General features: G+C 40.6%; 1 protein-coding gene across 2 annotated transcripts in view; it reads right to left on the reverse strand.

Annotated features, from left to right (window-relative positions):
- The window catches only part of LOC128639087 (upstream stimulatory factor 2), a 279,033-nt gene that overhangs the window by 245,624 nt on the left and 7,043 nt on the right, over nucleotides 1-26,366 (reverse strand). For both annotated transcript variants that reach the window (XM_053691237.1, XM_053691236.1), the window contains exon 2: nucleotides 14,952-14,998. In XM_053691237.1, the coding sequence (XP_053547212.1) occupies nucleotides 14,952-14,998 (47 nt within the window). The remainder of the gene's footprint in view (nucleotides 1-14,951; nucleotides 14,999-26,366) is intronic.

The following is a 26,366-nucleotide window of genomic DNA, read 5'->3' on the forward strand; positions in this document are numbered from 1 at the left end:
ATCTGAAAAATCTGAGAAAACACATCTGGATGGAGCGACCACTCCCCCAGATGTAAAGTCTGACGGCTGAGATAATCCGCTTCCCAATTGTCTATACCTGGGATATGAACCAGAGAAATTAGACAGGAGCTGGATTCCGCCCAAGCAAGTATCCGAGATACTTCTTTCATAGCTTGAGGACTGCGAGTACCACCCTGATGATTGACATATGCCACAGTTGTGATATTGTCTGCCTGGAAACAAATAGAGGCCACACCTGAAGAGCCCTGAAGATAGCACGGAGTTCTAAAATATTGATTGGTAACCTCGTCTCTTGAGGTTTCCAAACCCCTTGGGCTGTCAGAGATCTTCAGACAGCTCCCCAACCTGAAAGACTTGCATCTGTTGTGATCACAGTCCAGGTTGGACGAACAAAAGAGGCCCCTTGAATTATACGATGGAAATCTAACCACTAAGTCAGAGAGAGTCGAACCTTGGGATTTAAGGATATTAATTGTAATATCTTTGTATAATACCTGCACCATTGATTCAGCAGACAAAGCTGGAAAGGTCTCATATTAAAACGAGCAAAGGGGATCGCGTCCGATGCTGCAGTCATGAGACTTAAAACTTCCATGCACATAGCCACTGAAGAGAATGACTGAGACTGAAGGTTCCTACAAGCTGAAACCAATTTTAAACATCTCTTGTCTGTTAGAGACAGAGACATGGACACGGAATCTATCCGGAAACCTAAAATGGTGACCCTTGTCTGAGGAATCAAAGAACTTTTAGGTAAATTGATCCCCCCACCATGTCTCTGAAGAAACACTAGTTGATTTGTGTGAGATTCTGCAGAATGTAAAGACTGAGCTAGTACTAAGATATCGTCCAAATAAGGAAATATCGCAATACCCCTTTCTCTGATTACAGAGAGTAGTGCACCGAGAACTTTCGAGAAGATTCTTGGAGCTGTCGCTAGGCCAAACGGAAGAGCGACAAATTGGTAATGCTTGTCTAGAAAAGAGAATCTCAGAAACTGATAATTGTCTGGATGAATCGGAATATGAAGATAAGCATCCTGTAAGTCTATTGTGGACATATAATGCCCTTGCAGAACAAAAGGAAGAATAGTCCTTATAGTCACCATTTTGAAAGTTGGCACTCTTACATAACGATTCAAAATTTTCAGATCCAGAACTGGCCTGAATGAATTTTCTTTCTTTGGGACAATGAATAGATTTGAATAAAACCCCAGACCCTGTTCCTGAAACGGAACTGGTATGATCACCACTGAAAGCTCCAAGTCTGAAACAAACTTCAGAAAAACTTGAGCCTTTACTGGATTTACTGGGATGCGTGAGAGAAAATACCTTCTCACAGGAGGTCTTACTCTGAATTCTATTCGGTACCCTTGAGAGACAATACTCTGAATCCAATGATTTTGGACAGAATTTGCCCAGATGTTTTGGAAGAATCTCAATCTGCCCCCTACCAGCTGAGCTGGAATTAGGGCTGCAGTTTCATGCAGACTTGGGGGCTGGCTTTGATTTCTTAAATGGTTTGGATTTATTCCAACTTGAAGGTTTCCAATTGGAACCAGATTCTTTTGAAGAAGGATTAGGTTTCTATTCCTTATTTTGTCGAAAGGAACAAAAGCGGTTAGAAGCTTTACATTTACCCTTTTTTTTTTTATCCTGAGGCAAAAAAACTCCCTTCCCCCCCAGTGACAGTTGACATAATCAAATCCAGCTGAGAACCAAATAACTTATTACCTTGGAAAGAAAGAGTTAGTGATCTAGACTTAGATACTATGTCAGCATTCCAATATTTAAGCCACAAAGCTCTTCTAGCTAAAATAGCTAAAGACATAGATTTAACATCAATTTTGATGATATCAAAAATGGCATCACAAATAAAATGACTAGCATGTTGAAGCAAGCGAACAAGCTAGACAAATCAGGATCCGTTTCCTGTTGCACTAAACTTTCCAACCAAAAAGTTGATGCAGCTGCAACATCACTCATAGAAATGGCAGGCCTGAGGAGATGACCAGAATATAAATAAGCTTTCCTTTGATAAGATTCAAGTTCCCTATCTAAAGGATCTTTAAAAGAAGTACTATCTTCCGTAGGAATAGTAGTACGTTTAGCAAGAGTAGAAATAGCCCCATCAACTTTGGGGATCTTTTCCCAAAACTCCAATCTAACTGCTGGCAAAGGATACGATTTTCTAAACCTTGAAGAAGGAATAAAAGAAGTACCAGGCCTAGTCCATTCCTTAGAAATCATATCAGAAAAAGCTTCAGGAACAGGAAAAACCTCTGGAGTAACCACAGGGGTTTTATAAACAGAATTTAAACGTTTACTAGTTTTAATATCAAGAGGACTAGTTTCCTCAATATCCAATGTAATCAACACTTCTTTCAACAAGGAATGGATATACTCCATTTTAAATAAATAAGTAGATTTGTCAGTGTCAATATCTGAAGAAGAATCTTCTAAATCAGATAGATCCTCGTCAGAAGAGGATAATTCAGTATGTTGTCGGTCATTTGAAATATCAATTTTATGAGAAGTTTTAAAAGACCTTTTACGTTTATTAGAAGGCGGGATGGCAGACAAAGCCTTCTGAATCGCATCAGCAATAAAATCTTAAATTTACAGGTATATCTTGTACATTAGATGTTGAAGGAACAACAGGCATAGTACTATTACTGATGACACATTCTCTGCATGTAAAAGCTTATCATGACAATGATTACATACCACAGCTGGAGATAGAATCTCCACAAATTTACAACAAATGCACTTAGCTTTGGTAGAACGGTTATCAGGCAGCAGGGTTCCAACAGTGGTTTCTGAGACAGGATCAGATTGAGCCATCTTGCAAATGTAAGAGAAAAAACAACATATAAAGCAAAATTATCAATTTCCTTATATGGCAGTTTCAGGAATGGCAAAAAAAATGCAAACAGCATAGCCACCTAACATAGAAAAAAGCAAGAGGCACATAGGAATGGGGTTTTAAATAATGAAATTATTTGGCACCAAGTATGATGCACAATGTGACTGAAAAATTTTTGGCGCTAACATCCGGAAATGACACACTTGCGTCATTGACGACGCAACCTTGAGCAAAGAACTCAGCGTCAACTAAGATGCCGGAAATGACGAATTTGCATCATCGGACGTAACTTTGCGCCAAAAATTATGCAATAAACTTTGGGATTTTGCGCCCTCGCGAGCCTAATTTTGCCCGCAAAATTGAATGAGAAACCAGTCAATAGAAAAAAAAAAAAACAGAATTTATGCTTACCTGATAAATTTCTCTCTCTTGTGATGTATCGAGTCCACGGATTAATCCATACTTGTGGGATATTCTCCTTCCCTACAGGAAGTGGCAGAGAGAGCACCCACAGCAGAGCTGTCTATATAGCTCCTCCCTTAGCTCCACCCCCAGTCATTCGACAGAAGGCTAGGAAGAAAAAGGAGAAACTATAGGGTGCAGTGGTGACTGAAGTTTTTAAACAAAAATATACTACCTGTCTTAAATAGACAGGGAGGGCTGTGGACTCGATACATCACAAGAGAAAAAAAATTATCAGATAAGCATAAATTCTCTTTTCTCTTGTAAGATGTATAGAGTCCACGGATTCATCCATACTTGTGGGATACCAATACCAAAGCTTTAGGACACGGATGAAGGGAGGGACAAGACAGGTTCCTTAAACGGAAGGCACCACTGCTTGTAGAGCCTTTTTCCCAAAAATAGCCTCCGAAGAAGCAAAAGAATCGAATTTGTAAAATTTGGAAAAAGTATGAAGCGAAGACCAAGTTGCCGCCTTACAAATCTGTTCAACAGAAGCCTCATTTTTAAAAGCCCATGTGGAAGCCACTGCTCTAGTAGAATGAGCAGTAATTCTTTCAGGAGGCTGCTGGCCAGCGGTCTCATAAGCCATACGGATGATGCTTTGCAGCCAAAAAGAAAGAGGTAGCCGTAGCCTTTTGACCTCTCCGCTTACCAGAATAGACAACAAACAATGAAGATGTTTGACGGAAATCTTTGGTTGCTTGTAAGTAGAACTTTAAAGCACGAACCACATCAAGATTGTGCAACAGACGTTCCTTCTTTGAAGGATTAGGACACAGTGAAGGAACAACAATTTCCCGATTGATATTCCTATTAGAAACAACCTTATGAAGGAATCCAGGTTTGGTACGTAAAACCACCTTATCTGCATGGAAAATAAGATAAGGCGAGTCACACTGTAAAGCAGATAACTCAAACTCTTCGAGCCGAAGAGATAGCTACTAAAAACAAAACTTTCCAAGATAGAAGCTTAATATCTATGGAATGCATAGGTTCAAACGGAACCCCTTGTAGAACTTTAAGAACCAAGTTTAGGCTCCATGGCGGAGAAACAGGTTTAAATACAGGCTTGATCCTGACCAAGGCCTGACTAAACGCTTGAACGTCTGGGACATCTGCCAGACCTTTGTGTAAAAGAATAGACAAAGCAGATATTTGTCCCTTTAAGGAACTAGCTGATAAGCCCTTCTCCAATTCTTCTTGGAGAAAAGACAAAATTCTAGGAATCCTAATCTTACTCCATGAGTAACCCTTGGATTCACACCAACAAAGATATTTGCGCCAAATCTTATGATAGATTTTCCTGGCGACAGGATTTCTAGCCTGAATCAGGGTATCAATGACCGACTCAGAGAAACCACACTTTGATAGAATCAGGCATTCAATCTCCAAGCAGTCAGACGCAGAGAAATTAGATTTGGATGCTTGAACGGACCTTGGATTAGAAGGTCCTGCCTTATTGGCAGAGTCCACGGTGGAACAGATGACATGTCCACCAGATCTGCATACCAAGTCCTGTGTGGCCACGCAGGCGCTATCAGAATCACCAAAGCTTTCTCCTGCTTGATTCTGGCAACCGTGGGAGGAGAGGAAACGGTGGAAATACATAAGCCAGATTGAAGGACCAGGGCACTGCTAGAGCATCTATCAGTACCGCCTGGGGATCCAGAAGTTTGATAACGCAGAAGTTTGGCGTTCTGTCGGGACGCCATCAGATCCAATTCTGGTGTGCCCCATAGCCGAGTCAGCTGGGCAAATACCTCCGGATGGAGCTCCCACTCCCCCGGATGAAAAGTCTGATGACTTAGGAAATCCGCCTCCCAGTTCTCTACCCCTGGGATATGGATTCCTTAGAGATGGCAAGAGTGATACTCCGCCCATCAGATAATTTTGGTTACCTCCATCATCGCTAGAGAACTCCGTGTTCCTCCTTGATGATAGATATAGGCTACAGTCGTGATGTTGTCCGACTGAAATCTGATGAATTTGGCCGCAGCAAGCTGTGGCCATGCCTGAAGCGCATTGAATATCGCTCTCAGTACTAGAATGTTTATCGGGAGGAGAGATTCCTCCCGAGTCTGCGTGCTAAAATGGCAAAACCTGAATTCTTTGCCGCTAATTTAGCCATTTGGAAAGCGGCATCTGTAATGAAAGAATTAGCCAACTTAAGGGCCTTAATTCTATCCATAATATCCTCTAATGGAGTCTCCACCTGGAGAGCCTCAAACCAGAAAGCAGCTGCAGTAGTTACAGGAACAATGCATGTAATAGGTTGGAGAAGAAAACCTTGATGAACAAAAATTCTCTTTAGCAGACCCTCAGACATGTTAAACAGGCTAGTAATGTAACAAGCAAGCTTGGAAAACACTTTAATCAAAGTAAATAACACTTTAAACAAAAACGGTACTGTGCCTTTAAGAGAAAAAAAGCTGCACAAACTCTGCAAAACAGTGTAAAAAAAGCAGTAAACACAACAAAATTTTTACAGTAGCATCATAAAGGCTTAGTAACTTTGCACAACTATGCAAATAAACAATTAACCCCTTAATGTAAAAACCGGATTGAAAAAACTTCAAAACCGGTAAAATAACGTTCAGCACCTTGTCACAGCTCTGCTGTGGCGCCTACCTGCCCTTTAGGAACGATTTGTGGGGGAAAAAAACTCTTCACAGCCCTCAAGTACAGCAGGAATCTATGGAGAAGTAGCTGGATGCTTCTGAGGTAAATAAACTGTGCAACTAAAAATAGGCCCCTCCCACCTCACTCGAAGTTATGGGGCCTAAAAAACACCAAAGAGTGTTTCTTAAACTAGCCATGTGGGTTAATAACCCTAAAACAAGCCACAAAGACCCCTTAAAGCCCCTCAAAAAACGTTTTATTTGTAACTAAACCAAAACGTTTTTTCCTATTAGTGTCACCAGTAACTATGAGCCCTTTATGCAAGCTTGGATTCCTCTTTTACTGAATACAGCTTACCTTTCCCTCATGGGGTTATTGCCAGCCTTTTCTAGAAATAAGTCTGTCTAGAAAAAAAATAGGCTGAACATACCTTAATGCAGTTTAGCCTGCAAACTGTTCCCAACTGAAGTTTTCCTGTACTCTTCAGCCCTTGTGAGAACAGCAGTGGATCTTAGTTACAAAATGCTAAGATCATCATCCTCCTTGCAGAAATCTTCATCCCTTTTCTGCCAGAGAGTAAATAGTACACACCGGTACCATTTAAAATAAACTTTTGCTTGAGAAAATAAAAACTAACATTTTTGTCACCACACTCACTTTGCCCTTCCTAGCAGTTAAGCAGGCAGAGAGAATGACTGGGGGTGGAGCTAAGGGAGGAGCTATATAGACAGCTCTGCTGTGGGTGCTCTCTCTGCCACTTCCTGTAGGGAAGGAGAATATCCCACAAGTATGGATGAATCCGTGGACTCGATACATTTTACAAGAGAAAAAAAGACTATACCCCAGGTAAGAAAAAATATTTTCCTAAATATGCTTTTCCCAAATATGAAACTGACAGTCTGCAAAAGGAAATATACATAAACCTGACTCATGGCAAATATAAGTAAAATACATATATTTATAACTTTATAATAATTCATAAAGTGCCAAACCATAGCTGAGAGTGTCTTAAGTAATGAAAACGACCAATAACAGAGAACGTATGAAATAGATCTCCCGTGAGGAAAACCATTGTATTCAATAGGTTATACTCCCTTCAAAACCCTCTGACATTCGCTGTACTCAGAGGAATTGGGCTTCAAAATGCTGTGAAACTCATATCAACATAGAATCTAAGCACAAACTTACTTCACCACCTCCATAGGAGGCAAAGTTTGTAAAACTGAATTGTGGGTGTGGTGAGGGGTGTATTTATAGGCATTTTGAGGTTTGGGAAACTTTGCTCCTCTTGGTAGGATTGTATAGCCCATACGTCACTAGCTCATGGACTCTTGCCAATTACATGAAAGAAACAACGCTGCAAACACTGCTGACATATGGCTTAAGACACGTGCATGCTCCTGAGCTCGCCTAGGATTACTCTTTACAAAGGAGAGAAAAAGGACTAAGCAAAAACAGAATTTATGTTTACCTGATAAATTACTTTCTCCAACGGTGTGTCCGGTCCACGGCGTCATCCTTACTTGTGGGATATTCTCTTCCCCAACAGGAAATGGCAAAGAGCCCAGCAAAGCTGGTCACATGATCCCTCCTAGGCTCCGCCTACCCCAGTCATTCGACCGACGTTAAGGAGGAATATTTGCATAGGAGAAACCATATGGTACCGTGGTGACTGTAGTTAAGAAAATAAATTATCAGACCTGATTAAAAAAACCAGGGCGGGCCGTGGACCGGACACACCGTTGGAGAAAGTAATTTATCAGGTAAACATAAATTCTGTTTTCTCCAACATAGGTGTGTCCGGTCCACGGCGTCATCCTTACTTGTGGGAACCAATACCAAAGCTTTAGGACACGGATGAAGGGAGGGAGCAAATCAGGTCACCTAAATGGAAGGCACCACGGCTTGCAAAACCTTTCTCCCAAAAATAGCCTCAGAAGAAGCAAAAGTATCAAACTTGTAAAATTTGGTAAAAGTGTGCAGTGAAGACCAAGTCGCTGCCCTACATATCTGATCAACAGAAGCCTCGTTCTTGAAGGCCCATGTGGAAGCCACAGCCCTAGTGGAATGAGCTGTGATTCTTTCGGGAGGCTGCCGTCCGGCAGTCTCGTAAGCCAATCTGATGATGCTTTTAATCCAAAAAGAAAGAGAGGTAGAAGTTGCTTTTTGACCTCTCCTTTTACCGGAATAAACAACAAACAAGGAAGATGTTTGTCTAAAATCCTTTGTAGCATCTAAATAGAATTTTAGAGCGCGAACAACATCCAAATTGTGCAACAATCGTTCCTTCTTTGAAACTGGTTTCGGACACAGAGAAGGTACGATAATCTCCTGGTTAATGTTTTTGTTAGAAACAACTTTTGGAAGAAAACCAGGTTTAGTACGTAAAACCACCTTATCTGCATGGAACACCAGATAAGGAGGAGAACACTGCAGAGCAGATAATTCTGAAACTCTTCTAGCAGAAGAAATTGCAACTAAAAACAAAAAACTTTCCAAGATAATAACTTAATATCAACGGAATGTAAGGGTTCAAACGGAACCCCCTGAAGAACTGAAAGAACCAAATTGAGACTCCAAGGAGGAGTCAAAGGTTTGTAAACAGGCTTAATTCTAACCAGAGCCTGAACAAAGGCTTGAACATCTGGCACAGCTGCCAGCTTTTTGTGAAGTAACACAGACAAGGCAGAAATCTGTCCCTTCAGGGAACTTGCAGATAATCCTTTTTCCAATCCTTCTTGAAGGAAGGATAGAATCCTAGGAATCTTAACCTTGTCCCAAGGGAATCCTTTAGATTCACACCAACAGATATATTTTTTCCAAATTTTGTGGTAAATCTTTCTAGTTACAGGCTTTCTGGCCTGAACAAGAGTATCGATAACAGAATCTGAGAACCCTCGCTTTGATAAGATCAAGCGTTCAATCTCCAAGCAGTCAGCTGGAGTGAAACCAGATTCGGATGTTCGAACGGACCCTGAACAAGAAGGTCTCGTCTCAAAGGTAGCTTCCAAGGTGGAGCCGATGACATATTCACCAGATCTGCATACCAAGTCCTGCGTGGCCACGCAGGAGCTATCAAGATCACCGACGCCCTCTCCTGATTGATCCTGGCTACCAGCCTGGGGATGAGAGGAAACGGCGGGAACACATAAGCTAGTTTGAAGGTCCAAGGTGCTACTAGTGCATCCACTAGAGCCGCCTTGGGATCCCTGGATCTGGACCCGTAGCAAGGAACTTTGAAGTTCTGACGAGAGGCCATCAGATCCATGTCTGGAATGCCCCACAGCTGAGTGACTTGGGCAAAGATTTCCGGATGGAGTTCCCACTCCCCCGGATGCAATGTCTGACGACTCAGAAAATCCGCTTCCCAATTTTCCACTCCTGGGATGTGAATAGCAGACAGGTGGCAGGAGTGAGACTCCGCCCATAGAATGATTTTGGTCACTTCTTCCATCGCTAGGGAACTCCTTGTTCCCCCCTGATGGTTGATGTACGCAACAGTTGTCATGTTGTCTGATTGAAACCGTATGAACTTGGCCCTCGCTAGCTGAGGCCAAGCCTTGAGAGCATTGAATATCGCTCTCAGTTCCAGAATATTTATCGGTAGAAGAGATTCTTCCCGAGACCAAAGACCCTGAGCTTTCAGGGATCCCCAGACCGCGCCCCAGCCCATCAGACTGGCGTCGGTTGTGACAATGACCCACTCTGGTCTGCGGAATGTCATCCCTTGTGACAGGTTGTCCAGGGACAGCCACCAACGGAGTGAGTCTCTGGTCCTCTGATTTACTTGTATCTTCGGAGACAAGTCTGTATAGTCCCCATTCCACTGACTGAGCATGCACAGTTGTAATGGTCTTAGATGAATGCGCGCAAAAGGAACTATGTCCATTGCCGCTACCATCAACCCGATCACTTCCATGCACTGAGCTATGGAAGGAAGAGGAACGGAATGAAGTATCCGACAAGAGTCTAGAAGTTTTGTTTTTCTGGCCTCTGTCAGGAAAATCCTCATTTCTAAGGAGTCTATTATTGTTCCCAAGAAGGGAACCCTTGTTGACGGAGATAGAGAACTCTTTTCCACGTTCACTTTCCATCCGTGAGATCTGAGAAAGGCCAGGACAATGTCCGTGTGAGCCTTTGCTTGAGGAAGGGACGACGCTTGAATCAGAATGTCGTCCAAGTAAGGTACTACAGCAATGCCCCTTGGTCTTAGCACAGCTAGAAGGGACCCTAGTACCTTTGTGAAAACCCTTGGAGCAGTGGCTAATCCGAAAGGAAGCGCCACGAACTGGTAATGTTTGTCCAGGAATGCGAACCTTAGGAACCGATGATGTTCCTTGTGGATAGGAATATGTAGATACGCATCCTTTAAATCCACCGTGGTCATGAATTGACCTTCCTGGATGGAAGGAAGAATAGTTCGAATGGTTTCCATCTTGAACGATGGAACCTTGAGAAACTTGTTTAAGATCTTGAGATCCAAGATTGGTCTGAACGTTCCCTCTTTTTTGGGAACTATGAACAGATTGGAGTAGAACCCCATCCCTTGTTCTCTTAATGGAACAGGATGAATCACTCCCATTTTTAACAGGTCTTCTACACAATGTAAGAATGCCTGTCTTTTTATGTGGTCTGAAGACAACTGAGACCTGTGGAACCTCCCCCTTGGGGGAAGTCCCTTGAATTCCAGAAGATAACCTTGGGAGACTATTTCTAGCGCCCAAGGATCCAGAACATCTCTTGCCCAAGCCTGAGCGAAGAGAGAGAGTCTGCCCCCCACCAGATCCGGTCCCGGATCGGGGGCCAACATTTCATGCTGTCTTGGTAGCAGTGGCAGGTTTCTTGGCCTGCTTTCCCTTGTTCCAGCCTTGCATTGGTCTCCAAGCTGGCTTGGCTTGAGAAGTATTACCCTCTTGCTTAGAGGACGTAGCACTTTGGGTTGGTCCGTTTCTACGAAAGGGACGAAAATTAGGTTTATTTTTTGCCTTGAAAGGCCGATCCTGCGGAAGGGCGTGGCCCTTACCCCCAGTGATATCAGAGATAATCTCTTTCAAGTCATGGCCAAACAGCGTTTTCCCCTTGAAAGGAATGTTAAGTAGCTTGTTCTTGGAAGACGCATCAGCCGACCAAGATTTCAACCAAAGCGCTCTGCGCGCCACAATAGCAAACCCTGAATTCTTAGCCGCTAACCTAGCCAATTGCAAAGTGGCGTCTAGGGTGAAAGAATTAGCCAATTTGAGAGCATTGATTCTGTCCATAATCTCCTCATAAGGAGGAGAATCACTATCGACCGCCTTTATCAGCTCATCGAACCAGAAACATGCGGCTGTAGTGACAGGGACAATGCATGAAATTGGTTGTAGAAGGTAACCCTGCTGAACAAACATTTTCTTAAGCAAACCTTCTAATTTTTTATCCATAGGATCTTTGAAAGCACAACTATCCTCTATGGGTATAGTGGTGCGTTTGTTTAAAGTGGAAACCGCTCCCTCGACCTTGGGGACTGTCTGCCATAAGTCCTTTCTGGGGTCGACCATAGGAAACAATTTTTTAAATATGGGGGGAGGGACGAAAGGAATACCGGGCCTTTCCCATTCTTTATTAACAATGTCCGCCACCCGCTTGGGTATAGGAAAAGCTTCTGGGAGCCCCGGCACCTCTAGGAACTTGTCCATTTTACATAGTTTCTCTGGGATGACCAACTTGTCACAATCATCCAGAGTGGATAATACCTCCTTAAGCAGAATGCGGAGATGTTCCAACTTAAATTTAAATGCAATCACATCAGGTTCAGCTTGTTGAGAAATGTTCCCTGAATCAGTAATTTCTCCCTCAGACAAAACCTCCCTGGCCCCATCAGACTGGGTTAGGGGCCCTTCAGAAATATCATTATCAGCGTCGTCATGCTCTTCAGTATCTAAAACAGAGCAATCGCGCTTACGCTGATAAGTGTTCATTTTGGCTAAAATGTTTTTGACAGAATTATCCATTACAGCCGTTAATTGTTGCATAGTAAGGAGTATTGGCGCGCTAGATGTACTAGGGGCCTCCTGAGTGGGCAAGACTCGTGTAGACGAAGGAGGGAATGATGCAGTACCATGCTTACTCCCCTCACTTGAGGAATCATCTTGGGCATCATTGTCATTGTCACATAAATCACATTTATTTAAATGAATAGGAATTCTGGCTTCCCCACATTCAGAACACAGTCTATCTGGTAGTTCAGACATGTTAAACAGGCATAAACTTGATAACAAAGTACAAAAAACGTTTTAAAATAAAACCGTTACTGTCACTTTAAATTTTAAACTGAACACACTTTATTACTGCAATTGCGAAAAAACATGAAGGAATTGTTCAAAATTCACCAAATTTTCACCACAGTGTCTTAAAGCCTTAAAAGTATTGCACACCAAATTTGGAAGCTTTAACCCTTAAAATAACGGAACCGGAGCCGTTTTGAACTTTAACCCCTTTACAGTCCCTGGTATCTGCTTTGCTGAGACCCAACCAAGCCCAAAGGGGAATACGATACCAAATGACGCCTTCAGAAAGCCTTTTCTAAGTATCAGAGCTCCTCTCACATGCGACTGCATGCCATGCCTCTCAAAAACAAGTGCGCCACACCGGCGCGAAAATGAGGCTCTGCCTATGCTTTGGGAAAGCCCCTAAGAATAAGGTGTCTAAAACAGTGCCTGCCGATATTATTATATCAAAATACCCAGATAAAATGATTCCTCAAGGCTAAATATGTGTTAATAATGAATCGATTTAGCCCAGAAAAAGTCTACAGTCTTAATAAGCCCTTGTGAAGCCCTTATTTACGATCGTAATAAACATGGCTTACCGGATCCCATAGGGAAAATGACAGCTTCCAGCATTACATCGTCTTGTTAGAATGTGTCATACCTCAAGCAGCAAGAGACTGCTCACTGTTCCCCCAACTGAAGTTAATTGCTCTCAACAGTCCTGTGTGGAACAGCCATGGATTTTAGTGACGGTTGCTAAAATCATTTTCCTCATACAAACAGAAATCTTCATCTCTTTTCTGTTTCTGAGTAAATAGTACATGCCAGCACTATTTCAAAATAACAAACTCTTGATTGAATAATAAAAACTACAGTTAAACACTAAAAAACTCTAAGCCATCTCCGTGGAGATGTTGCCTGTACAACGGCAAAGAGAATGACTGGGGTAGGCGGAGCCTAGGAGGGATCATGTGACCAGCTTTGCTGGGCTCTTTGCCATTTCCTGTTGGGGAAGAGAATATCCCACAAGTAAGGATGACGCCGTGGACCGGACACACCTATGTTGGAGAAATTGATAATAGAATTAAAATTGCAAAGTTAATTAAAATTTCATGCTCTATCCAATCCATTTAAGTTTAATTTTGTCTTTACTGTACCTTTAACATTTTCCATAATTTAGGAATATGAACACAAAGAATATTAACCATAATTTCCTTATCTTGGCTCATGTCCCTATTAACCATTTTATACCATCACAGACGTACCCTTTACGCCGGTGCTCTTTCACATAGCCCCAATATATGCGACGAAAATAGCGGAGGTCAGCCAGACCACTCTATATATGCATGCCTAAGCTGTTGACGAAGCTGCTCTAGTAAAGCCGATAACGACTGCGCTAAGTACAGGGAACGATGGTCGTTAAAGGGTTAAGCACCTACCAAAAACAGAAGATGCCCCTTTAAAATCGGGCTCAGGACAAAACCCTAAGCCTAGCCGACCCCCCACCCCAAGCCAGGTATAAGACTTAGCCCCTTTCTTTCTTTTAGTAATAAGGACAAAAAGAAAGGAATGCACTAACGTGAGTGAAGACATGGAAGTATCAATAAGTATGATTTCATTTTCAGGCATCTTTGCTCACTCTTGTAAAACTTGTTTCCCTATCCATCCAACCTATCCATCTCTCTCTCTACCCATCCTATCCCAACCATCAGTTTCAGGGGTTGACTATGTATACTTTATTTTAAAAAAAAATTAGGTCTGTTTTCTTATGTTACTTACAGGCAATATCTATCTTTTTAATGACTTTGCAATGTTTCTATGTAACCTGCATTCCCCTGACTGATGTGTGTTCATTCAATAGTATATAATCTCATATCTGTCTACATTTTTTGGATGTAATCTGGCTTACGTTGTTTTTCTTTTAACCACAATAAAAACAAAGAGGACCCTTCACTGGAACTAAGGGACATAGCCCAAATACAGAAAAACAGCCCTAGCCCATTATCCCTCCTCCACCAAAGTTTACACTAAGCACTATGTAATAAGTGTTCTCCAGGAATTCGCCAGATCCAGATTCTTCCATGAGACTGCCAGATAGTGAAGCATGTTTCATCTTTCCATAAAACAAGTTTCCACTGCTCCAGAGTCCAGTGGTGACTTTCTTTACTCCAGCTGAGGCTTGGCATTGCACATTTTTACTCCTATACAGCTGCTCAGCCATGGAAACCCATTTCATGAAGTTACGGACACACAGTTCTTGTGCGGATGTTGCTTCCAGAGAAAATGTGTTACTCTGTAGTGAGCGAAGCAACAGATGACAGGAAATTTTTATGAGCTACCAGCTTCAAGACTGAGCGAGCCCCAATCTGCGAGTTCCGTGTCTACCACTCTGTGGCTGGGCTGTTGTTGCTTCAAGATGATTTGACTCCACAATAAAAGCAAAAAGCACTAATAGTTGACCGGGACAGATCTAGTAGGGCAGGGATTTCCTTTGACAATGCCATGTTTAAAGTCACTAAGGTTTTCTGTACACCCCACGTGTACGGTCAATATCTGTCTATGGGTTTTTCTGGCTATGTGCTGGATTTTATGCACCTGCTAGTAATGTTTGTGGCTAAAATAACTGAGCTTAATTAGAAGTGGTATCAACATACCTTTAGCCATATAGTGTATGAAGCACTAAAAGTTCTTATAGCAACGTTTGTTAGTAACAGAAAGAAAAATGGTTCTTACCTTCATGTATCTCTACTGCCTCTTCGGTATCCTGTCCTTTGTCGTGACTAGAGAGAGAGAGTAATAGGTTAGAAATATTTGTAAAGGCTTAGAAGATGTTCTCCTTAAAAGATGAGAAACATGGAGAATATAATATTCTCCTTAAAGGGACACTAAACCCAAAACTTTTCTTTCAAATGTAAACATTCCAATTTACTTCTATTATTTATTTTCCTTAATTCTTTAGATATCCTTTGTTGAAGAAATAGCAATGCACACGGGTGAGCCAATCACACAAGGCTTCTATGTGCATCAAACAATCAGCAGCTACTGAGCCTATCTAGATATGCTATCCAGCAAAGATTATCAGGAGAATAAAACAAATTAGATAATAGAAGCAAATTAGAACGTAGTTTAAAAATGCATGCTATTTCTAAATCATGAAAGAAAAAAATTGGGTTTCATGTCCCTTTAAGCTAGCAGAGTAAGAAGTTTTGACTAAAACAGCATTTCTACTAATACAAGCGTATTGCAAAAATGAGGTTTGGGTCCCTTTCCTGGACACACAAGTACACAGATCTGCAGAAATATAAATAAACAGTTCCCTTTTTTTTCTCTAAACAAAGCCTCTAAATTTTAATTTTCCGTAGTGACTGCCCACAAATAAGGGTTATATTTAAATGAATCAGGCAAGCACCCCAACACATGCAGCTTCCAGAATCTCACGCATGCACACCACCATCACTGAAGACATTTGCCAGGTCTTCTTAAAGAAATAGCGCATGTGTATAGGACAGCTGCCGGCTTACTGCTTCACTTGACCTTATGATGAAGAAAAAAAAAAAAAAAAATATATCGGAGCACATGCGTGAGTACTAAAAGATTACATACACTGCAAAAGAACCAAGGTTGCCCACAGTGATTGGCCTTAGCAAATTAGCATCACAGTGAGTTTTAAAATCCACCTAATTTGAGCCAAGATTGCAGGTAAACAATTAGGAATGCAAAACGGAAGGTAATGTAGCAAATTTTTTATATAGACCTAGATAATGTGATATTAATAGACTGTCTTTCATATCCCTGTAAGCTTCCTAGCAGTAATATTTAAAAAAAAAAAAAAAAAAAAAAAAAAAAAACCATTAAAAACAATCTATGCTACTAAATGGAGTAATTCCTACATGTATTTTTCACTCTACATAGGATGGTGTAACAAATCTGATTAAAATCTAAAACTTGTTAATTGCATTTTCAGCTTCTTTTATTTAAAGCATAGGGCTAATGACATTATTGTACCACATAATTATAAATCTGACAGTGAGTGTGCAGAATCATTTAAGGCCAGATTACAAGTGGAGTGGTATTTACCACTCCCGCTTTAGTGCCAACTCAGCTAGAAGTAAGTTTTTTGTGCACATTGGGTAGCGCTTGTATCACAAGTTGAAAGTACACTGTTTTCACTTGCACCCTTAACCTGATGCACGGAAAAAGCTGAACTTAGAATATTGTGTGTGTTAACATATTCCCCAATAGAAGTCAATGTAGCAAAATGTTGGGGGGGGATAAAAAATAAAACAATAACTAAGCCTACGCGCACGCAAACATCGCATATTCTTAAGTGCGCTTACCCGACATGAAAATTTCACATTCCAATAGAATGATTTATAGAAGAGCTCTGCGAGTTAAAAAAACAAACAAACGGGGGGGCGGAGCCGGCCAGCGTGAGACATGGCCGCACTTTAATGTGAGCTCCGGTTGCAAATGCCCTAAATCGCTCTTACAGGGACCTTTTGGAGCCATTAGGCAGTGAAACCCTTTATAATCCTCTCAGAGACAGATGAAGGACTGAAAACACGTTTTTTGCTGAACCTGCTCGAAGCCACACGCAGCTCCGGTTCTGAGGCCTTAATAACGGCCGCCATCTTTGGAGCATGAGGCTAAAGTTTAACATGTGAGCCGCACCGGAGCACTGAGGACTAAGCGATAGCCGACCTGGAAATCTACAGAGACCACATGGGGTAACGGATCAAGCACCAACAGGTACCTTTATAGTGTGACTCACGATACTATAGAGGGCCCCTGGCATAATCGCTGTTTACACAGCCCAAAAGATGCATATGCTGCACCGGACTCTCCGGAGTTTAAAGGCAATATAATCCACTGGTTATGGGAATCATAAGATAAATATCTGTAGATCTATCAGGCATAATCACCTTTTTGAATGGGGAGTGAGATTCGTATAGCCAAGAAGTGCCTTTTCCTTTTCTTATAGTCACTCTGACGAATATCTACAGAAAACAGGCCACAAAGGGAGTTTATGGAGATCTCTATAAAAATAAAGCCTTTATTTTTCTCAGCACAAAAGAGCCTTATCGCTACATCCTGCTAAGCTATGCTTTTACATTGAAATAAATATGCTGGGAGGGTCTGCTTGAACTGTTGTGATTTTGTCTGCTAAACTAACTACAGCTCATAGTTACTGAAGGTGAGGCTTATCATAGAAACATTTTATACAACCGCATGCACATGCAGCAGGGCTTACAGCACAGTTGGAAGAGTGAAAGTGATACTGCATACTAATAGAACAGCAACAATTTACTACATCAGCCAAAATGTCGCCTAAAAAAGCTGTAACGCAGGGTAAAGACATCAAAAAACCTGCTACCTCACGTAACTCGGTAAGCTCATTTTTCAGATCTACTGAACCCTCCCAGTCTATTCCATCGGAACCTGCCACCCCACGAAGGTCTGGGAAGTCGCCCTCCGAGAGTGAGGAAAGTGACCTAGAAGAATCTGTGCGCCTAACTAAATCCTTTTTGGCCACGATACCATCTAAAAGTGATTTGGACAATATAGTCATCAAAGTTAGGGATTGCATCAAAGAGGAGTTGGCTACTCTAAGAAAAGATATGACGGAAATTGGCAATAGAGTGGAGGTCCTAGAAGAAGATAATGAGTTCAATCAGCAAGAAATCTCTGATTTGAAGACTACAGCTCAAATACATGACTCACTACTCACGCAACTGCAGGACAAATTAGAGGACCTGGAAAACAGGGAGCGACGCCAGAATCTCCGAATTAGGGGTATTCCAGAAACAGTCCTGCCAAACACGATCCCTGAATTCCTCAAATGCCTCTTTTCCTCTATTCTAGGCCCCTCTTCTACAGCAGATCTCTCAATGGACAGAGCCCATAGAGCACTCCGTCCGAGACCCTCGGACCAAGCCCCTCCAAGAGACGTCATACTTAAATTGACCCACTTTCAAACGAAAGAAGACATCTTGAAAGCTGCTAGACTACTTAAAGATATAAACTTTCAGAATTGCCGTCTGCAAATATTTACAGATCTTGCACCCCGCACTTTGTAGCGTCGGAGAGAATACCAACACTTAACAATGTTGCTCAGGGGAAAGGGGATCCCATATCGTTGGGGTTTTCCCTGCTCCATTAATGTTTCCTACAAAAGGTACTAGACATACCTGTAAATCTCTAGACGAAATACCAGATCTCTGCAAAGCTTTAGGGATTGATCCCCCTCACCCAGCAACAGTGAGAGATAGTGAAGAAGGATTGGGGGGGTAAGATCAGAGAGACCCCCCAAAGCTATGTGGCAACAGCAAAAGCCTAAAAAGGCGAAGAAATCCCAAGATTCCCTATCTGCAGACGGCAATGGATGAATCAGGAGAAGCTAAATGGGTGAGATAATTCCTTGTTTTGTTGCCTTATAACTTTTCTTTATCTGATTACTACCCTCTGAACTTTTCCAGTGAAGAGAATGAACATTTCATAATAAGAACTCTGAACACGTATAAAGTTGAAAAACTTCAGATACAATAATGTTCCTGTAATTATATACCTCTTTTGCACACATGCCTTAATTCGGGGCTAGCTATTCTACCCCTACGTTGTGACATATAATGTCAGATTATTTGTTTAAATTAATTTTATTGTTATTTAGGTTTGTATTGTTATTGTTGTTGTTTATGTTCAAATGCAATTCATATGCTATTAACAAATGTATGGCACAGGACTTATGTACACTAAACTGGCACAGACTTTGTAGTTATATGCTGAGATTTGACTATCAGATAGAAATTGTCCTAGAGAAAGGGATATGACAAATTCTAAGCCAATTATTTTCATGACGCAAAATGTCAAGGGCTTTAATGTACCCCATAAGAGACGTATGGCATTTAGTGATATTAAACATAAGCAGGTAGAAGTGCTATTCTTGCAAGAGACACACTACCTAGAAGGACAAGAGCCCAAGTTTTTTGCATCTACCTATCCCAATCACTTTCACAGTAGCCACTCAACAAAGAAGATTTCAGGGGTTAGTATTTTACTTCATAGATCACTACAGTTTCATGTCCAACAAGTGGATAGGGATACAGAAGGGAGGTATTTAGCACTTTCAGGTCTGTTATATGGGAAACCAATCACATTAGTAAATATCTACGCACCCAACACACACCAGGCATCCTTTTTTCGCAAAATAGCTAACAATATCATGGCATTTTGTAAAGGCTCTCTTATCATTGGGACTGATTTAAATACACCCCTAGACCCAGGATTAGATACCTTTAATGCACAATCACAATTGTCGGGGAAGTCACTTAGATCTATCAAAGAAGATTTGACATTATTGGGGACCCATGACGTTTGGCGTATCCAACACCCATTAGCCAGGAATTTTACCTTTTACTCAGCACCACAAAACACCCACTCCCGCATAGATTATATTTTTGTAGACCATTGCACTATCTCCTCTGTCTTATCTACTGACATTGTCCCCACTAGCTGGTCCGATCACTCTGCCGTGATCTGTAGGATACAATGGTCTGCCCTCCCTTTTAAACCATTCCATTGGCGCTTTGATGACACAATACTAAAAGACGACTTACTGTCGAAAAAAGTAGAAACCTCTATTGGGGATTACTTTGAACACAACAACACATCTGACATAGATCCGTTCACTTTGTGGGAGGCACATAAGTGTGTTATAAGGGGAGAAATGATAAAGCTTAGGTCACGACAGAATAAGGCTTATAGGCAGCAACACACGGACCTTACTGCGACATTTCAGCAAACTGATAAATTATATAAAAACAACCCACAGGATGATTCCTTAAAACAACAACTTGATCAAGCCAGACATAAGCTTAAAAAATTCCTTGACCATTCGGCCCAGACACAGGCATTAAAATTGCGACAGAAATTCTTTATAGAGAGCAATAAACCTGGTAGACTCTTAGCTAGAACACTTAAAACTAGACAGTCAACACACTACATTCCCACGCTACAAGACCCTCCTAATACACCCACGGTGGAGACCCAGAAAATAACAGAGATATTCAGAAGGTACTATGAAGCTCTATATAACCTGACACCCCATAGACACAAGACAGCACATCAATTGCATTGCCAGCGATACTTAGACACTATACAACTCCCTAGAATACCTAAAGAGGAGCTAGAATCCTTTGACTCAGCTATTACGGCTGAAGAGATAGGAAACGCTATACACTCACTTAAGCAAGGGAAAAGTCCTGGCCCAGATGGCCTTACTAGCGGTTACTATAAAAAATTTAAACATCTCCTCATACCCCACTTGCTCACTGTCTTTAACGGTATTGATGGGACCCATGACTTACCCCCTTCCATGCTCGAAGCCATCATTACGGTGATACCGAAACCTGGCAAAGACCCAACGATCCCATCTAACTACCGCCCAATCTCCCTATTGAATGTCGACATTAAAATTTATGCAAAGATATTGGCCACAAGAATTAACAAAATCTTACCCACATTGATCCACCCAGATCAGGTGGGATTTGTGCCGCAGAGGGAGGCCAAGGACAACACAGTGAAAGTCCTTCATCTAATACAGTACGTGACTATACATGATATACCCATGGTTCTATTATCTACTGACGCTGAAAAAGCTTTTGACAGACTTGACTGGACCTTTCTTAGACTCACCCTACAGAAATTTGGTTTCCCCGACAGTTTTATACAGAAAATATTGACGCTCTACACCAAACCCACTGCCAAAGTTAAGGTTAATGGTGCGTTATCTGGCCCCTTTAACATATCAAATGGCACCAGACAGGGATGCCCACTATCACCCTTATTATTTGTACTCTCAATGGAAATACTTGCCACTACACTGCAAGATAATCCTGATATAACAGGACTTCTTGCAAACAAAACTCACCACAAATTAGCACTTTATGCTGACGATCTACTACTGACATTGACTCATCCAACCTCGTCTGTCTCTGCGGCACAGAAAAATTTGGAGGAATTTGGCCTATGTTCTAATTACCTAGTCAACAAAACTAAATCTGAACTACTCCCCATCAATCTAAATGAGGCAGAGATCCATGCACTCAGTACACAGGTCCCTTACTCTATACAGAAGTCCTCATTGAAATATTTAGGCATTAATCTCGCAACCAGCGTACAACGGCTACATGAACTGAATTATGAACCACTTTAAACAAATATCACCAAAGACACGTCAGTATGGCTAAATAAAAATATTTCCTGGCTAGGCAGGATAGGAGTAGCCAAAATGACCATCCTCCCTAAGATCTTATATGTATTCCAAGCACTCCCCATACCACTATCTGATATTTATCTTAATAAGCTACAAATCAGTGATGAATTCATACATCTGGAGGAAAAGACCCCCCAGAATCGCCAGATCCACTCTATACTTATCCAAAAAGCATGGAGGTTTGGGGGTTCCGGACCTGGCTAGATACCGAACAGCAGTCTTTTTACGCAGAGTAGTTGACTGGTGCACACTTCCCCTAGAACACGACAAAACGTGGATGAAGTTAGAACACGACCTGACCAGACAGGCCCAACTTGGCGTATATTGCTGGCAACATAAAGGCAACCAACCGGCCATAATAAAAAACTATCCTATAATTAAGGAGACGTTTGGTGTGTGGTCCAAGGTTCTGACCGCCTACCCACATCTCACGACAGTCCCCTCCCCTTTGACAACAGCACTAGCCAACCCCGATTTCATTAGCGGGATGTTGGTTACTCCTAAAGTACAATGCTGTTTAGACAGTTTCCTTCCACTATACACGTTACTTGACTCAGACAAACTGATGCCTAGACAGCAACTTTCAGAGCTGGGTATTACACAATTCACTAACTGGTTTGGATACCTGCAACTCAAGCACTTTGTACATACGCTAAAGCACCTGGTCACTAGGGAACGCTCCCCATTAGAAAGACTATGCACCCTTGACTCACCTCCACCGCACGCTATCTCCACCCTATATAAATTACTAATCACACCCTCTGAGTTCCAAAAGACCCCGACTATACTATCTTGGCACAAAGAACTTCCCTATACATTTTCAGAAGACGAATGGTACGCTATATTTGCAAATACCAGCAAATCCGCACACTCGACTGCATTGCTAGAAACTAATTACAAATTCCTGCTACGTTGGTATCTCACCCCCTATAGGCTAAAATATATTTTTCCAGAAGCATCGGATAGATGCTGGAGGAAATGCTCAGGAGAGGGTACACCTTACCATATCTGGTGGGAGTGCCCTAAGGTTCAGAAGTTTTGGACAGAAGTAAACCAGGAAATGGGCAAAATGTTAAATCACGACCTTCCACTAGATCCTTTAATATATTTATTCCATGTCTTGCCTAAACTTCCATTTAAACACTATGCATCCCTCCTTCAGATAGCTGTCTGTAGCGCCAAACAAATATTACCTAGATTGTGGAAATCTGAAGCCACACCCACCTTACAGATGTGGAAATCCCAAATGGAGATGAATCTGTCACTAGAGAGATATCATTATTATACTATTGGTAAACTAGACTTCTATGCCGAAATGATGTTCTTTTGGGAATCCTATTATTGTCCCAGACAAAGGTAGACCCCCCTTAGAGTTACTCACTAGGCCTCTATGTACGAGGAACCCAACATGGAATCAGCCCGAGGGGGACTTATTGCCTACCACCACCAAATTAGAGAGGGAGGACGTCCTTGGATGGCTGGAACCATATACACCCCCTTGACCTTGACCCCCTTGACCTAACTTGCCCTGACCTGAGATTGCAGGACAGATAGGATAAACGCACTGAGCGTTATAGATTAGGACCTTCAGGCCTTGACATCGGAACACATGGCTTGGTTTCATAGTCCTTTATAGGATAGACAGGAGGGAACCATTTTACTCTGATGCAATCTGTATAAATGTGATATCAGTACTGCATTTGAGGGAGGTGGGTTGATTAATTCCTTCTTTGGATGGGTTTTATTAAAGTGTCACAGAAGTCAATTTGTAACGAGTTATGTCTGTAATAGCCTTATGAACTGCTGAAGTCCTGTTACCATTTATATTGTAATACTGTTATATTGCATTTTCTTTTTGATTGTAATGAAAATTTGATATAAATAAAAGATTAAACAAAAACAAACAACTAACCTACCCCATTATTTGAAAATGTTGGACACCCCTGTTTTACCTTACCCTTTACCTCCCTGTTAAAGGGACATGAAACCCGAAAATTTTCTTCACGATCCAGATAGCGCATAGTTTTGAACAATTTACTTCTATTATCAATTTTGCTTCATTCTTGTGGTATCCTTTGTTGATTGTGCAGCAAAGCACTGCTGGCAGCTAGCTGAACACATCAGTAAGCATATGACAAAAGGCATATATGTGCAGCTACCAATCTGCAGCAGCTTGCAGCTATGAGCCTACCTATGTATGCTTTTCAACAAAGGATACCAAACGAACTAAGCAAATTAGATAAGTAAATTGAAAAGTTGTTTAAAATGTTATTCTCTGCCTCACTCATGAAGGAAAAAAAATGGGTTTCATATCTCTATAAAGTAACATGAAACATTGAATCTTGTTTAATCAAGGAAAAGAAAAAAAACAGTTATTTATTCTGACTTTTTTTGCTATAAGATACCTATTTAATCTGTGCTTGCTCCTAGAAAGGTTGGAGTGTCTCCACCATACTTAAAAGGGACAGTACAGCCAAAATTAAACTCATGATTCAGATAGAACATGTAATTTAAAACAATTTACCAATTTACTTATGCAATCTAATTTGCTTTGTTTTCTTAGTATGCTTTGTTGCAAAGCCTAGGTAGGCTCAAAACAAGTAATATACTGGAGATTCCTGCTAATTGATAGCTGCACATTTATGCCTCTTTTCATCAGTTAACCCAATGTGTTCAGCTAGCTTCCAGTAGTGCCTTGCAGCTATTTCAACAAAGGATACCAAGAGAGTGAAGCAAATTTAATAATAGCAGTAAACAGGAAATGTGTTTAAAAAAAATGTATGCTCTATCTGAATTATAACATGCTATATGCAGTGATTGGTTAACTCAGGGCATAAGCTCATTTACTTCTGTTATTTATTAGCCACAGAAACCAGAAACAACGCTTTCACTGATTTGCAAAACCTTGTAAATTTTATTATCAGATTGAAAGCATTCAGTGATTTTAAAACATTTCTTTTGCAATTAAAAGGGACATGAAACCCAAAAAATTTCTTTCATGATTCAGATAGAGAATACAATTTTAAACAAACTTTCTAATTGACTTCTTTTATCTAATTTGTTTCATTCTCTTGGTATAATTTGTTGAATGAGCAGCATTGCACTACTGGTTTCTAAAAGAACACGAGTGAGCCAATAACAATCGGTATATATATGCAGCCACCAATCAGCAGCTAGAACCTAAGTTCTTTGCTGCTCCTGAGATTTCCTAGATAAACCTTTCATCAAAGGATAACAAGAGAATGAAGCAAATTAAACAATATAAGTAAATTGGAAAGTTGTTTAAAATTGTATTCTCTATCTGAATAATGAAAGAAAAAATGTGGGTTTCATGTCCCTTTAAAAAGGGACAGTAAAGTCCCAAAAACACTTTCATGATTTAAATAGGGAATACAATTTTAAACAACTTTCCAATTTACTTGTTCATACGCTAATTTTTTTAGACATTGAAGACTGCCTCTAATCTGAAGGCATTATGACCACTAGATGGCATTAGTTCATGTGTCTCACATAGATAACACATGACAGCACTGATGTCTGTCAAAAGAACTGAAATAAGGGGGCAGTTTGCAGAGGCTTAGATACAAGGTAATCACAGAGGTAAAAATTGTATTTCTATAACAGTGTTGGTTATGCAAAACTGGGGAATGGGTAATACAGGGATTATCTTTCTTTTTGAACAACAAAAATTCTGGTGTTGACTGTCCCTTTAAGTGCCTCATTGTCAATACATGCAGCTGTGATGTAATCTATAAGAGCAAATGCATCCTATTTCCACTGTGAATTTGTTAGTAACACTTGCATTGCTTTACTATAATTCTTCCAGGTGAGAATAATTAGGGACAGCTATAGGCTTATGTCATAAATGGACATAGCTACATTGAGATTGTAAAATAAAAGGTTAAATTATGCATAGTAAAAATGTACTGTAACCCCCTTGTACTGCACTTTAACTCCAAAAATAGTGACTTTTTTCCATTTGGAGAACTGGAAGTGCATTCTGCAGACTTTATAAGCCTTATGAAGTCTGCAGAATGCACTTCCAATTCTCTGAAATAAAAAAAAAACTCAAGTTTTTTTTTTTTTTTTTTTTTCATTACAGGACAATGCGGCTAAATAATAAAAACATATACAGTACATTTAAAATATGCACAATTAAACATTTTATATTACAATCTAAACTTAGCTATGTCCATTTAAAAAAGTGATATTTACAGGAAACAGACATTTCTTTATTGAAGAAAAGAAAAAAAAAATGTAAAAAAGATAAAGCCCAGCAGTAAAATTCAGCTTACAATCTCTCTTACTATGGATATTTTCACGTTACATTTTACACTTTTCACTGACTTCAAAATGAGCATTGCAAAGCCTGATACCACCTTCCAGTTATTATCAATCACAAACAAACAGCCATATCTAGTATCTACACTCACGCAACACTCTAAGAACGTCACAGGTCTTTTGTGCATTATTTTATTCCTTTAAAAAGGGATATAAAATTATACAGACCTATTGTCCCTATTGCTCTATAGCAGAGGGTTTTCAAAGTCTTACACGGTGGGCCACCCCGTTGACTAAATTTTCAAGATGAGCCCCCCCTAGATGTTTACATTGTTTTTTTAAAGAATGTGCTTTGAAATGCTTGCTGCAACACAGATATATATATATATATATATATATATATATATATATATATATATATATATATATATATATATATTTATATATATATATATTAATATTACATACACAGTATCTCACACCCCTCACATTTTAGTAAATATTTTATTATATATCTTTTCATGTGACAACACTGAAGAAATTACACTTTGATACAATGTAAAGTAGTGAGTGTACAGCCTGTATAACAGTGTAAA

This window comes from Bombina bombina, chromosome 8, assembly GCF_027579735.1.
Source record: "Bombina bombina isolate aBomBom1 chromosome 8, aBomBom1.pri, whole genome shotgun sequence".
Classification (NCBI taxonomy): Eukaryota; Metazoa; Chordata; class Amphibia; order Anura; family Bombinatoridae; genus Bombina; species Bombina bombina.